Consider the following 13,730-nt stretch of genomic DNA (forward strand, 5'->3'; position numbering starts at 1 on the left):
TTGAATAACAATGGAAGAGGGCCACTGCTCTCAGACTCATTGGCACCCATAGACGCACACCGCCACCATGTGCTGTAAACGCACACCAGCATTCATGACCCCAAGAATGAAATAATAATTATTTATTTGCCATATAACAAGTTTATATATATATATATATATATATATATATATATATATATATATATATATATATATATATATATATATATATATATGTTGTACCTAGTAGCCAGAACGTCGTATTCGGCCTACTTTGCAAGGCCCAATTTGCCTAATAAGCCAAGTTTTCTTGAATTAATATATTTTCTCTATTTTTTTTCTTATGAAATGATAAAGCTACCCATTTCATTATGTATGAGGTAAATTTTTTTTTTTTTGGAGTTAAAATTAACGTAGTTATATCACCGAACCTAACCAACCCTACCTAACCTAACCTAACCTATCTTTATAGCTTAGGTTAGGTTAGGTAACCGAAAAAGTTAGGTTAGGTTAGGTTAGGTAGGTTAGGTAGTCGAAAAACAATTAATTCATGAAAACTTGGCTTATTAGGTAAATCGGGCCATGCATAGTTGGCTGAGAAGTGCGTTCTGGCTACTAGGTACGACATATATATATATATATATATATATATATATATATATATATATATATATATATATATATATATATATATTTATATATGCATTTTGTAGACATTAAGGTCTACAAAATGTTCCATATATAAATATATATATATATATATATATATATATATATATATATATATATATTTATATATATATATATATATTTATTTATATATATATATATCTATATATATATATATTTATATATATATATATATTTATTTATATATATATATCTATATATATATATATATATATATATATTTATATATATATATATATATATATATATATATATATATATATATATATATATATATATATATATTTATTTATTTATATATATATATCTATATATATATATATATTTATATATATATATATATATATATATATATATATATATATATATATATATATATATATATATATATATATATATATATATATATATATATATATATTGGTGTATACTGGCAGCAGGTTTTCTTTCAAACATGTTTCATTGAATATGACCGCATATTCTGTATTTATTATTTTCTGGTTTAGGGCTTCTATCCCTCTAACTATTTTCTTAGCATCAGGGCTTAATTGAAATAGGAGTTCTCCAAAACTCATTTTCGTACTTTTAAGGTGAAGAAAAGAAGTGATTTACTATAGAGTGTATTACACTTATTTGTATAATTTGCACGACGTTTCGAACCTCCATGGTTCATTCTCAAGTGAACAGATCTTACAATACTAGTTGATTTTATACCCGCATTAGGTCAGGTGATAATACAATGAAGGTGAAAAACATGGGGGGATACATAAGGGATAAACATAGGGGCTGCAGAAGGCTTATTGGCCCATACGAGGCATCTCCTATCTAAACACAAAGGTTAATCCAGTGTAATTGGCCTGTTATGTTGGACATTGTCTTCTGTGTTGGCATCGATATGTTCTTGTCTTGTCCTTACTCTCATGGTGGGTAGAGTAAATAGTTCCGTGATTTGGGTGTTCATGGTAGGTCGCTCTATTCTTATGTGAATTGCCTCAAGAATTTGTAATCTTCTTGAATCTTGGGTTTTGTCTATTATGCAAGTGTTCTTGTTCAACATTTCTCTTGTTAGAGTAATGTCATGGGCTTGTCTCATGTGATTCCTAGGGGCACCAGATTGAAGATGGCGTGTCAAACGCCTCGTCAGCTTGGTCGACGTCATACCTATGTACTTACATTGAAGGTTACATCCTTCGTGGGGGCAAGTGTACATGTATACAACGCTTGACTGCTGTAGAGGGTTCTCCATCGGCTTCGGGCTGTTTTTGATAAGGAGTTCGGAAGTCTTCTTGGTTTTGTAGAATATTATTAGGTTTATGTTTTGGTTAGGAGTAGTGCTTTTTACTCCTTTACGGATTATTTCTTTCATTATTCTTTCCTCTTTTATATGTTCACTGTGCATGGTTGATTTGTAATATAATTTTATTGGGGGTGTTGTGGTTTCTGTTCTAGGTGTTCTGTTCTACCTAGAACAGAAACCACAACACCCCCAATAAAATTATATTACAAATCAACCATGCACAGTGAACATATAAAAGAACATAATGAAATAATGAACATAATGAAATGGGTAGCTTTATCATTTCATAAGAAAAAAAATAGAGAAAATATATTAATTCAAGAAAACTTGGCTTATTAGGCAAATTGGGCCTTGCAAAGTAGGCCGAATACGACGTTCTGGCTACTAGGTACAACATATATATATATATATATATATATATATATATATATATATATATATATATATATATATATATATATATATATATATATACAACTTTAGAACACTTTCCCACCAGGAGACTCGAACCCTAGCCAGCACAGAAGCCTTCCAGCAACTGGCATAACAGGTACGCCTTAACCCTCTCCACCACCTGCTCAGACCCTTAAGTCTGAGCAGAGTTTTAAGGGTCTGAGCAGGTGGTGGAGAGGGTTAAGGCGTACCTGTTATGCCAGTTGCTGGAAGGCTTCTGTGCTGGCTAGGGTTCGAGTCTCCTGGTGGGAAAGTGTTCTAAAGTTGTATACTTCACTCTCGTGTTTAGGAGAGTTGTGCCATATATATATATATATATATATATATATATATATATATATATATATATATATATATATATATATATATATATATATATATATATATATATATATATATATATATATAAATGTTATATGGCAAATAAATAATTATTATTTCATTCTTGGGGTCATGAATGCTGGTGTGTGTTTACAGCACATGGTGGCGGTGTGCGTCTATGGGTGCCAATGAGTCTGAGAGCAGTGGCCCTCTTCCATTGTTATTCAACAATTTTGAGATCCAATGGCACTATTGGTCATGGCCCAGCCAACAACTTCAAAAGGTAACAATTATAACATCAAAATTTATTTAGAAGGTTTAATTTAGTATGAATTTGCAGTGTTCCACATACAAACATCATTAGATATACCGATAAATTAGTCCTCAGGCAGACTCAGGGACTAAAACCCATAATTCATTTATCTCAGCAAGTTAGTATTAATGAGGTAGGTTCAAAATTAAATGCACATTGTCACATCAACAATAGGCTAGAGACTGATCGCAAGTACAGTTTCTCAATTAAGCAACATATATATGGAGAGTTAAGGTTACTTCTAGGAAACAAAATATTTTAATATGAAGTATTTCATTGTAGGTTTGAAAGGAAAATTCCTAATGAGATGCACAGAATGCCAGGAATGTGTTCATGTGCGGTCTACAAAATGCCAGAGATGTGGGTACAACTTTAAAGCTCGTCGGATGGAAAGCAAAAAAAAAAAATGGAAGAATCTCTCCTCCATATTGGAAAAAAGGTAGCAGAACGAAACAACATCTCCCCGGCTTACAGAGCCATTGAGAAGCAGGTAAAACTGTTGTTTCCTGAATATATTATATTGAATAAACTTATATTAAATAATATATATGTATGTATGGCTTTGTATATATATATATATATATATATATATATATATATATATATATATATATATATATATATATATATATATATATATATATATATCATATAACACCTGCTTCCTATCCTACATTGTGGCTTGGTGATCTTTAAATATTTGCTCCTGGTTTGTTACATCTGGCCCTCTTAGAGAAGTAATGTAGATATATATCCTCCAAAGTGTTAGGAAATTTGAGTATGAGAATCCCCCAGTGTTGATCTTTCTCAAAAGAGATATGTCTTTATGAAGACGAGATCGTCATGAGGCCTTTTGTTCATTAGGATTTTACCCTTTCTTTTCAGATGGCAAAAATGCGTGGTGCTGGGTATGAAACCGTGTTCATCTATTACAAGAAAGGACTCCATAAAGCTACTCAAGGCATTTTGCCAGCAGATTGCCTAACAGCAGCAGACTGTAAATCGATAAGCAACATCTTCCATTTGTGTAAGTACTGTATTGAATATACTAATGCAATATTATATAATATAATCTAATATAATATAATTGCATATACTAATGTAATATATTTTAATATAATGTAATAAAAATAATGCATATACCTTAATGCAATAAATAAAATAACCCTCTAGGATTTGTCTTTGCTTTTCTTATTTTTGAAATATGAAGTTCATAGTTTTGCTTTCCTTTCCTTTCACATTTCATGTTTAACTTTTCTGACTAGTTGGACAAAATATCATGCATACAAGGTTCTTAAGCACATTGTTATACATTTGGGGTCACTATTATCTGAACTGATAAACTTATATTATATACTATATTACTGTTCTATGCTAAAAATAAGTTTAAATGTTAAATATTGAATATAAAAACAATTCCTTGTTACCTTGCCTGTTGCCAGATTCACATCCCAATACATGATAAGCACACCTCCCATGAAAGGTATATTGCCAACATATTTTTGCTGATAATTTAATAATTAAATTATAATAGAAATTTTTATTTTCAGATCGCAAGAGGAAGTTGGAGGCTGCAGAAGTAAACCAACTCACAGTTGAACATAATGATTCTGTGACACCATTGACTAGAGGTCAGTAAAATAAATAAATAAATATATATATATATATATATATATATATATATATATATATATATGTCGTACCTAGTAGCCAGAACTCACTTCTCAGCCTACTATGCAAGGCCAAATTTGCCTAGTAAGCCAAGTTTTCATGAATTAATTGTTTTTCGACTACCTAACCTACCTAACCTAACCTAACCTAACTTTTTCGGCTACCTAACCAAACCTAACCTATAAAGATAGGTTAGGTTAGGTTAGGTAGGGTTGGTTAGGTTCAGTCATATATCTACGTTAATTTTAACTCCAATAAAAAAAAATTGACCTCATACATAATGAAATGGGTAGCTTTATCATTTCATAAGAAAAAAATTAGAAAAAATATATTAATTCAGGAAAACTTGGCTTATTAGGCAAATCGGGCCTTGAATAGTAGGCCAAAAAGTGAGTTCTGGCTACTAGGTACGACATATATATATATATATATATATATATATATATATATATACATACACACACACACACACACACACACACACACACACACACACACACACACACACACACACACACACACACACACATACAGTGGGAGTTTGAAGCACTAGGTAGGTAGGTAAATGAGGATGAAATTAGGTATTTTTGGGTTTTACTTTTGAATAGGGCAGAAAACTGAACATGATTAAGGTAGCTGCAGAAGGCTTATTAACCAATATGAGGCAGCTCCTATTTATATCCACCCAATCTCATTCATATATATGTCTAACCAACTCTTTAAATACTCAAGGGGTCCTACTTTTGTTACGTGGTAATTCTTTCAAGTTCAAGTAAGTTTATTGAGACAAGAAAAAAAATACATCTCAAAGTGATAGAGTAGCTTAGGCTATTTCTACACCCCTCCACTTCAAGTCCCTCAAGGGGCGCACAAATTCATTGAGTACAAATACACAAATCACAATACAGTACATGTATCCCATTTAAAATTGCAGGTTAATATAGTAAGCACAGCATATTTGCATTTGCATATATAGCATATCAATTTGAACAATTTCTGTTAGTAATTTGTAAGTGGTGATCATATTACCTCTATTTCTTCTATCTTCTACTGATGGCATGTTTAACGCCTCTAGTGTCGCCTCGTAACTCTTTGTTTTTCAGTTCCAGGAGCCATGTTTTGCTGCATACCGTTGCACGTTTTCAAGTTTATTTATGTGCTTCTTGAGATTTGGGTACCATTCAACTGCTGCATGTTCCAGTTTTGGTCTCACAAAAGTCATGAACATTTTCTTTAGTCTTTCACCATCCTTATAATTAAAAGCAAGTCTGAAGTTGTAAAGTAATGCACAAGCTCCTCTTAATATGTGAGAGGAGCTTTTTGTTCCTCTGGAATTAGCTTTCTATCTTAAACCACCCTTACCTTTATAAGTGTTTCCGGGGCTTAGCCTTCCCATGGTCGTCGACCAGGCCTTCTTGTTGCTGGACTGGTCAACCAGGCTGTTTGACGCGGCTGCTCGTAGCCTGACGAATGAATCACAGCCTGGTTGATCAGGTATTCTTTGGAGGGTCAGCTAGTTATGCCCCTTGTGTGTAGTGTACAGCATGTTTTGTGGGACTGTCAAAAACTTTTTTAGGTTTAGATAGACAGTAAATCCAACAACCTTTTTCTTGTAATATATCTGTGACTCTATAATGAAAACTAAGTAGATTTGTTTCACTTCATCTTCCTGTTAGAAAACAATACTGTGTCCAATATTATGTTATGACTCCAGGTTTTCTAGGTACTGCATATCAAACATTTAATACCTTCCTCCCTTGGGAAAGTGTGTGTTTGCCATACTAGATACTTTGCTTAGCAGAAAACACTGACCTTATTATTGGCCAGTGTTTATAGAGCAAAAAGTAATGGTTCATAGTTGATCAGCCGGCTTCAACATTGGAGCCCTTATTCCTAATGCTTGCAGTTAAATTTTTAGTTATAGATGTGAGCGAATTATAACATGGAATTTTCTCATTTTTAATTATAAGTTTATTATATATTTTTTCCATAATTATTATTATTATTAATATATATTCTATCTTCTCTAGATTCTAATGGCATTGGATCTGCTATAAATCAGGATCTTAATGATGTCGATTTAAGGGATAATGACTAGACAACAGACTTGGAAATATCTGGAATACAGCAGCTAGATGATGATTCATCAACCCCAGATATGGGGGAGGAGGAGAAACGCCCAAAATTTAGGAAAATTTGTGATTTTCCAGGATTTACAAAAAAACATTGCCAGCCAGGCTTAAATAATTATAAATGTTAGTCAGGGTAAAGTAATTAATGAAGTCAGTCAGGATATCCTTTTATTAAGTTTCTATAAAAACCTCTCTTAGCAAGTGTTTGCCTGTACCATGAAAAAGTAATAAAGTAAAACCACTAATTAATGCTAATGCTCTGTGTTTTGATTAATATTCCTTTTACATAAAGAATTAGGCAAAAAGTAGGCAAGTAGGGGTTGTAAAAGATACAGTGTGAGTTTGAAGCACAGGGTAGGAAACTATGAGGATGAAATAAGGTTCTTTTTTTTATTTTACTTTTGAACTAGGCATGGTTTGGAAACTTTTTAAATTTATCAGTGAGAAAATTCCAAAGACTGGGCCCTTTTATTTGCGTGGAGTGTTTGCACAGATTTAGTCTTACACTGAGGATATATAAGCGATATTTATTTCCGGTATGGTGCTCATTAGTTCTATTAAATAAATAGTGAAAAAGTTTCAGATCAACATTAGCATTTAGGAACAAGGTTTTGTACATGTAGATTGCACAGGAGAATGTGTGGAGTGAGTGTATGTTTAGCATGTCAAGGGACTTAAATAGCGAAGAAGATCTTAAAGGATCAGGTCTTTCTATGGGCTACAGAAAATAATATAGTGTTTAACGAAGATAAGTTCCAGCTCATGTGCTATGGAAAAAATGAAAATATAAAAACGGAAACCACGTACAAAACTCAGGCAAATCATAACATAGAATGAAAAGGCAATGTAAAGGATCTGGGTGTACTCATGTCGGAAGACCTTACCTTTAAAGAACACAATAAAGTAGCCGTCACAACTGCAAGAAAAATGACAGGTTGGATAACAAGAACTTTTCACACTAGAGATGCTATACCGATGATGATACTTTTCAAAACGCTTGTGCTCTCTAGAGTGGAGTACTGCTGCACAATGACAGCCCCCTTTCAAAGCTGGAGAAATTGCTGACCTGGAGAGCGTGCAGAGATCCTTTACTGCTAGAATCCACTCAGTAAAACATCTAAATTACTGGGACCGACTAAAGAGCCTAAATCTGTACTCCCTTGACCGCAGGCGGGAGAGATACATAATAATTTACACGTGGAAAATAATTGAGGGGCTGGTCCCAAACCTGCACGCAGAAATAACATCACATGAGACCAGAAGACATGGCAGGATGTGCAGAATAACCCCGTTGAAAAGCAGAGGTGCAACAGGTACTCTGAGAAAGAACTCTATCAACATCAGAGGCCCGAGACTGTTCAACACGCTTCCACTACACATAAAGGGCATAACTGGCCGACCCCTTACAGTGTTCAAGAGAGAACTGGATAAGCACCTCCAAAGGATACCTGATCAACCAGGCTGTGACTCATACGTCAAGCTGCGAGCAGCCGCGTCCAACAGCCTGGTTGATCAGTCCGGCAACCAGGAGGCCTGGTCAACGACCGGGCCGCGGGGACGCTAAGCCCTGGAAACACCTCAAGGTCAAGGTAGCGGGGCTGTGTGTTATCTAACAACATAGTTTGTTATAGTTCGGTTCCTGCATCCTCTCCGAGACACAAACCAGGATTTTACACAATTTCCCCATGCACTCGGGCTCTATCAACAAGCTATTCTACCACTTCGCCCTGACTTCAATACACACCGAAATCACAATAGTTTCACAATTCAGTTAGCCAAAGACGGATTTTATTGACTTCAGTATTAACTGTCTTTCAGAATAAGAGGATGAGGACTGGAGAAAATGAAGGTTTTGTCATCGGCAAATAAAATTGGCTAGTGTTCAGAGGCATTTGGAAGGTCATTAATGGAGACGAGAAAGAAGAGAGGGCCAAGTACACACTGACATGTGGAACACAAATGCTAATGGTGGGAGAATTCAATTCGTTCACAAAAACATACAAGATACTTACCTTAGTGACTGTAGCCTGTCACTAAGGTAAGATTGAAGGTATTGCAGGAAGTGATATCTGACTATAATATTGTAGTTTAAGAACGAGGTTATTGTGGTTAACAGTGCCAAAACATTACATAGGTCAGGAAATAACCCAACAAGGTACTCATTATTATCAAGAGCAGCATGTATCAAGTTCATACTAATCCGTGCATCATTGATGCGTTTTTTGGATCTAAAGCCATATTGGCAAGAGCATATTGTGTTTAGATACATACGAGTAAAGTTGCTTGTATATTAACTTTTAAGATAATTTAGACAAGTTTGGCTAGATTGATATTGGTCTGTAATTGTTGACATAAGTGAGATCACAACTTTTAGGGACTGGGCTAACTTTTTTTTGTTAATATCAGGAAAGGTGTGGAGTTCAAGTGATTTGTTGTAGAGCAATGCAATGGCTGTAGCATGAAATCAGGAGTTTTTTTTTGTAAGTTACAGTTTGTATCTCAGCCAGGGCACCTGACTTTGGTTTAAGAGAAAGAATAATGTCATTAACATCAGAGGTATTAGTGGGAGTTATATAATATTGATATAATAGACTATAAACAATATATTTACCAGGTAAACTCAGGTAAATATATTGTTGAAGTTTAATGTCATGTTTTAAGTTCTAAATTAGCTGAGTGAGGTAGCACCAGGTCGTAACTAAATAATAAACAGATACACAGTAATTCATATCCAGAGTCTGACTAATATATTTGCCAGTGTTAATTCAGGGTAATATCAATGCCAGAGTCAGATTAATATAACTGCCAGAGTCAGGTTAATAAATGCCAGAGCCATGCTAATACATGTACAAAAAATGTACTCACTTAGTTGTAATGTAGTCACCTAGTTGTATTTAAGGAGGTTGAAATTTAAAATTCAAAATATATAATTTGAGAAAGATTTCTAAAAAACATATATATACCATTTTAATATTTAAACTGTTTAATATGATAAAACAGTTTGAAGCATTAAAAGCCACAACATAGGAGAAATCTGAGAACAAGAGATGTTTTTTTACCCACATGATTATTAACATATGGAACTACCTACCCGCCGAATACGTAAATGGCAAAACTCTACTAACTTTTAAAGTATAGATCATCAAGGCAAATGAGGGGACCTTCTACAAGCAGCTGGCTTTCAGTCTTTTTCAAGACCACTAGTATTTCTGGATCTCAGGTAAACTCAGGTACAGTAATATAATTATGTACAATATCACAGGTATGAATTCCTGCTAGGCTAAATTGCTAACTCTCTCTGCACACTCTTGTATCAACTCCTAGCATCTTCAACTGGTAAGCACCACACTAAATACACAGTAGGTAATTACAGTTCAGTAATTCTTAACTAAATAATAAGAGTATCTGCAGCAAAATAAGAACTTTATTTACGAGACTAATGACACTTATATATCATGTAAGATGAAACAGTATATTGTAACAAGGTGTTTATATCATTATATTATCATTTTTACTTTCTCAACCCAATGTACCTTCTAATATATAAATAAATAAAAAAATAAATAAATAAATATATACACGAGAATATTCACACACATTATATATATTTATATGTCGTACCTAGTAGCCAGAACGCACTTCTCGGCCTACTATGCAAGGCCCGATTTGCCTAATAAGCCAAGTTTTCATGAATTAATTGTTTTTCGACTACCTAACCTAACTTTTTCGGCTACACACACACACACACATATAAATATATATATATATATATATATATATATATATATATATATATATATATATATATATATATATACATATATATATATATATATATATATATATATATATATATATATATATATATATATATATATATATATATATATATATATATATATATATATATATATATATGACAATGTCAGACCACGAAGGAAAAATGAAACAGGAAATTTCCTTAAGTACTTTCGTATATTAAATACATCTTCAGAAGGTCGAAAGTACCTTCATATACCTTCATATATCCTTAATATACGAAAGTACTTAAGGAAATTTCCTGTTTCATTTTTCCTTCGTGGTCTGACATTGTCACATTCTTAATCACGTGTTTATTTTCGTGATATACACACACACATATATATATATATATATATATATATATATATATATATATATATATATATATATATATATATATATATATATATATATATATATATATATATATATATATATATATAGATGATATATATATATATATATATATCATCTTACATGATAGCACACCTATCAGGATGAACCCAACCAGCCAAGCTAGCAACAGGAATAATACGGCTGTCTCCCCCTTAGGGGCTACCGGGGGGAGTACCGACCCTCCCTGCGTCAACAATAACAAACCTTCCCAGCTGATTGAAGCGTCGTCACTGACTCGAGCCTTACAACAGTTATGTAACCATATGGAGCAACTTAAACGAGCTGCCTCCCCATGTACTGACTTTAAGCGTCTCGCTGATAATCCATGGCTCAGATTATTGACTCAAATACATGACGACCAAAAGTCTATAATCCGAGAGCAGTCGGACCTGATAATGAAGCTTCAGAGTGATGCTTTGGCCATGCACAAGATTAACCAAGATCTGTCTGCCAGAGTCGGCCACCTCGAACAGGAATTAAGCTCTCTTCAGATCTCGGTTACTAACTTTAAACCAGCAGAAACCTCTAAGAAGCAAGAAGAGATGCTACAAAAGTTAGAGAACCATTTTAACTCCTTACAACAGCAACACACTGCAACCCAAGACGAATCAGACCAGCTTAAGCTCCTTGATTCTGTCATCATCTCATCACAGGATTTTCCCCATGAAACTGACAGAGAAGACTGTACTGCCATCGTGATCCAGGAATTGCGTACTAAGTTGAATTATTCAATCGAAGCAAGAGACATTAAGTCAGCTTATAGAGTGGGTGCCAAATCATCTGGTACAAACAACAGAAAGATAAGGGTGAAGTTAGATAGCTGCTCCCGCAAGTCAGACCTTATCACTACTGCAGTCGCTATGAAATCCAAGGTTTATGTGAACGAATGTCTCACCAGATTCAGACAAAATCTCTTATTTAAACTACGTGGAATTTGCAATAGATCCACTGCTATTAAACATTGTTTTGTGCGCGATGGTAAAATAATAGCTAGGAAGACTGACTCTGGAAAAACTTATGTCATAACCACTGAAGCACACCTCACTTCTTTCCTGGATGACTGTGGGATATCAGCTGAATAACCAGAACATAATTTGTAGTCTCACATACTACCAAAGTGTACTTAAGCTCTGCCTTTCCTTTCCAAAGGTGTTTATTTTTATTTTTTTTTATTTTTTTTTTTGTTTGTCATCTTTGCCTGTTTTATACTCTTAATTATTTGTTCTTAGTTAATCCCCTTGTCACTAAACCTAGGGCTTTTTATTACCCTGTTAATTAACCATTACTAAGCTAATTATCTTCAAGATCATTTTTTTTTATGATTATCATTTTTCTTATTATTTTTTATTTTACATTTATATTGTCAGTCTCTACTGATTTTTTGTTTTTTTATTTTATGTAACTTCTGTGTCCTCCCTGGCTATCTATTGGATCTTTATTTTACTTCTAAATTGTTACTATTTTATTGTATTTGCTTTTATTCTTGTGTTTTGCTTTATCGTGTATCTTGTATCGTGATCCCTCTGCATCCTATGCACACTGATATTGATCCTGATCAAAATCTTTTGTCTCATATCTACACCAACCTGCACATTGATCATCATTATTGCAAGTATTTCACAGCACACCAGGCTAAAAACAAACTTCAAAATAGCACCTGTCTATCAGTTTATAACCAAAATGTTAGATCACTTGGTAAACATTTTGACGATTTAAATGCATTACTCACAGCAATAGGTACTAACCTATCGTTCATTATTTTAACAGAAACTTGGCTAAATAAAGACTATACCCAACTCCACAACTTAGCTGGTTATAAAGCCATTCATAACTGTAGGCCTAATAAAAAAGGTGGTGGCACAGCTATATATTACCGAGATACATTTATCTGCAACAGTGTTATTAGTGACAGAGATGACTACTGTGAATATACTTTTGCTCAGTTTACAATTAAATCCCTTAAATCTTCTTTGACTATTGGAGCCATCTATAGATTTCCCAATACTAACATAGCTTCTTTCTCAGACAACCTAAGGAATCTTATTATAAACAACAATCTCAACAAAAACCACTTCATTCTGGGAGGAGATTTTAATATTGACCTGGGTCAACAAAATTGCTCTCAAGTTGACTATTTCCTTAACAGCATGAACTCCTGTATGCTAATCCCCACAATCACCAAACCTACCCGAGTCACTCAAACATCAGCCACTACCTTGGACCACATATGGACAAACATAACAGCTCCCCTTGTATCTGGTATAATCTACGACAGAACAACTGACCACTATCCTTCCTTTCTCATAGCGAACATGGACATAACACCACCAAAAAGCAAGAAACTTTCATTTAGGCTACACAGTGAATCAGCTTTAGACAATCTTACAGAGGCACTTTACAATATTAACTGGGATTCTGAATTCAATAATACCCATGATATAAATTCATTAGCTAACCTCTTCATCTCCAAAACTCTAAGCCTCTACAACATTCATTGTCCCCTTCTTACCAAGCAAGTAACTGACAAAAGATTAAACAATCCATGGCTCACAAGTGGCATTCTCAACTCAATCAACAAGAAACATGAATATGAAAAGAAAGTTAGGATTGGCCTAGTTTCAAAGGAAGTAGCTAAAAGGTACTCATCAATGCTTACCAGTATCATAAGAAAGGC

General features: G+C 33.7%; 1 protein-coding gene across 1 annotated transcript in view; it reads left to right on the plus strand.

Annotated features, from left to right (window-relative positions):
* The first annotated feature begins 2,931 nt into the window (after nt 1–2,931).
* The window catches only part of LOC138357939 (uncharacterized), an 83,638-nt gene continuing 72,839 nt past the window's right edge, over nt 2,932–13,730 (plus strand). The window contains exons 1-4 of the mRNA XM_069315123.1: nt 2,932–3,026; nt 3,339–3,420; nt 3,942–4,083; nt 4,607–4,687. Of these exons, the coding sequence (XP_069171224.1) occupies nt 2,932–3,026; nt 3,339–3,420; nt 3,942–4,083; nt 4,607–4,687 (400 nt within the window). The remainder of the gene's footprint in view (nt 3,027–3,338; nt 3,421–3,941; nt 4,084–4,606; nt 4,688–13,730) is intronic.

The sequence above is a fragment of the Procambarus clarkii genome, chromosome 7 (assembly GCF_040958095.1).
Source record: "Procambarus clarkii isolate CNS0578487 chromosome 7, FALCON_Pclarkii_2.0, whole genome shotgun sequence".
In the NCBI taxonomy this organism is placed as follows: domain Eukaryota; kingdom Metazoa; phylum Arthropoda; class Malacostraca; order Decapoda; family Cambaridae; genus Procambarus; species Procambarus clarkii.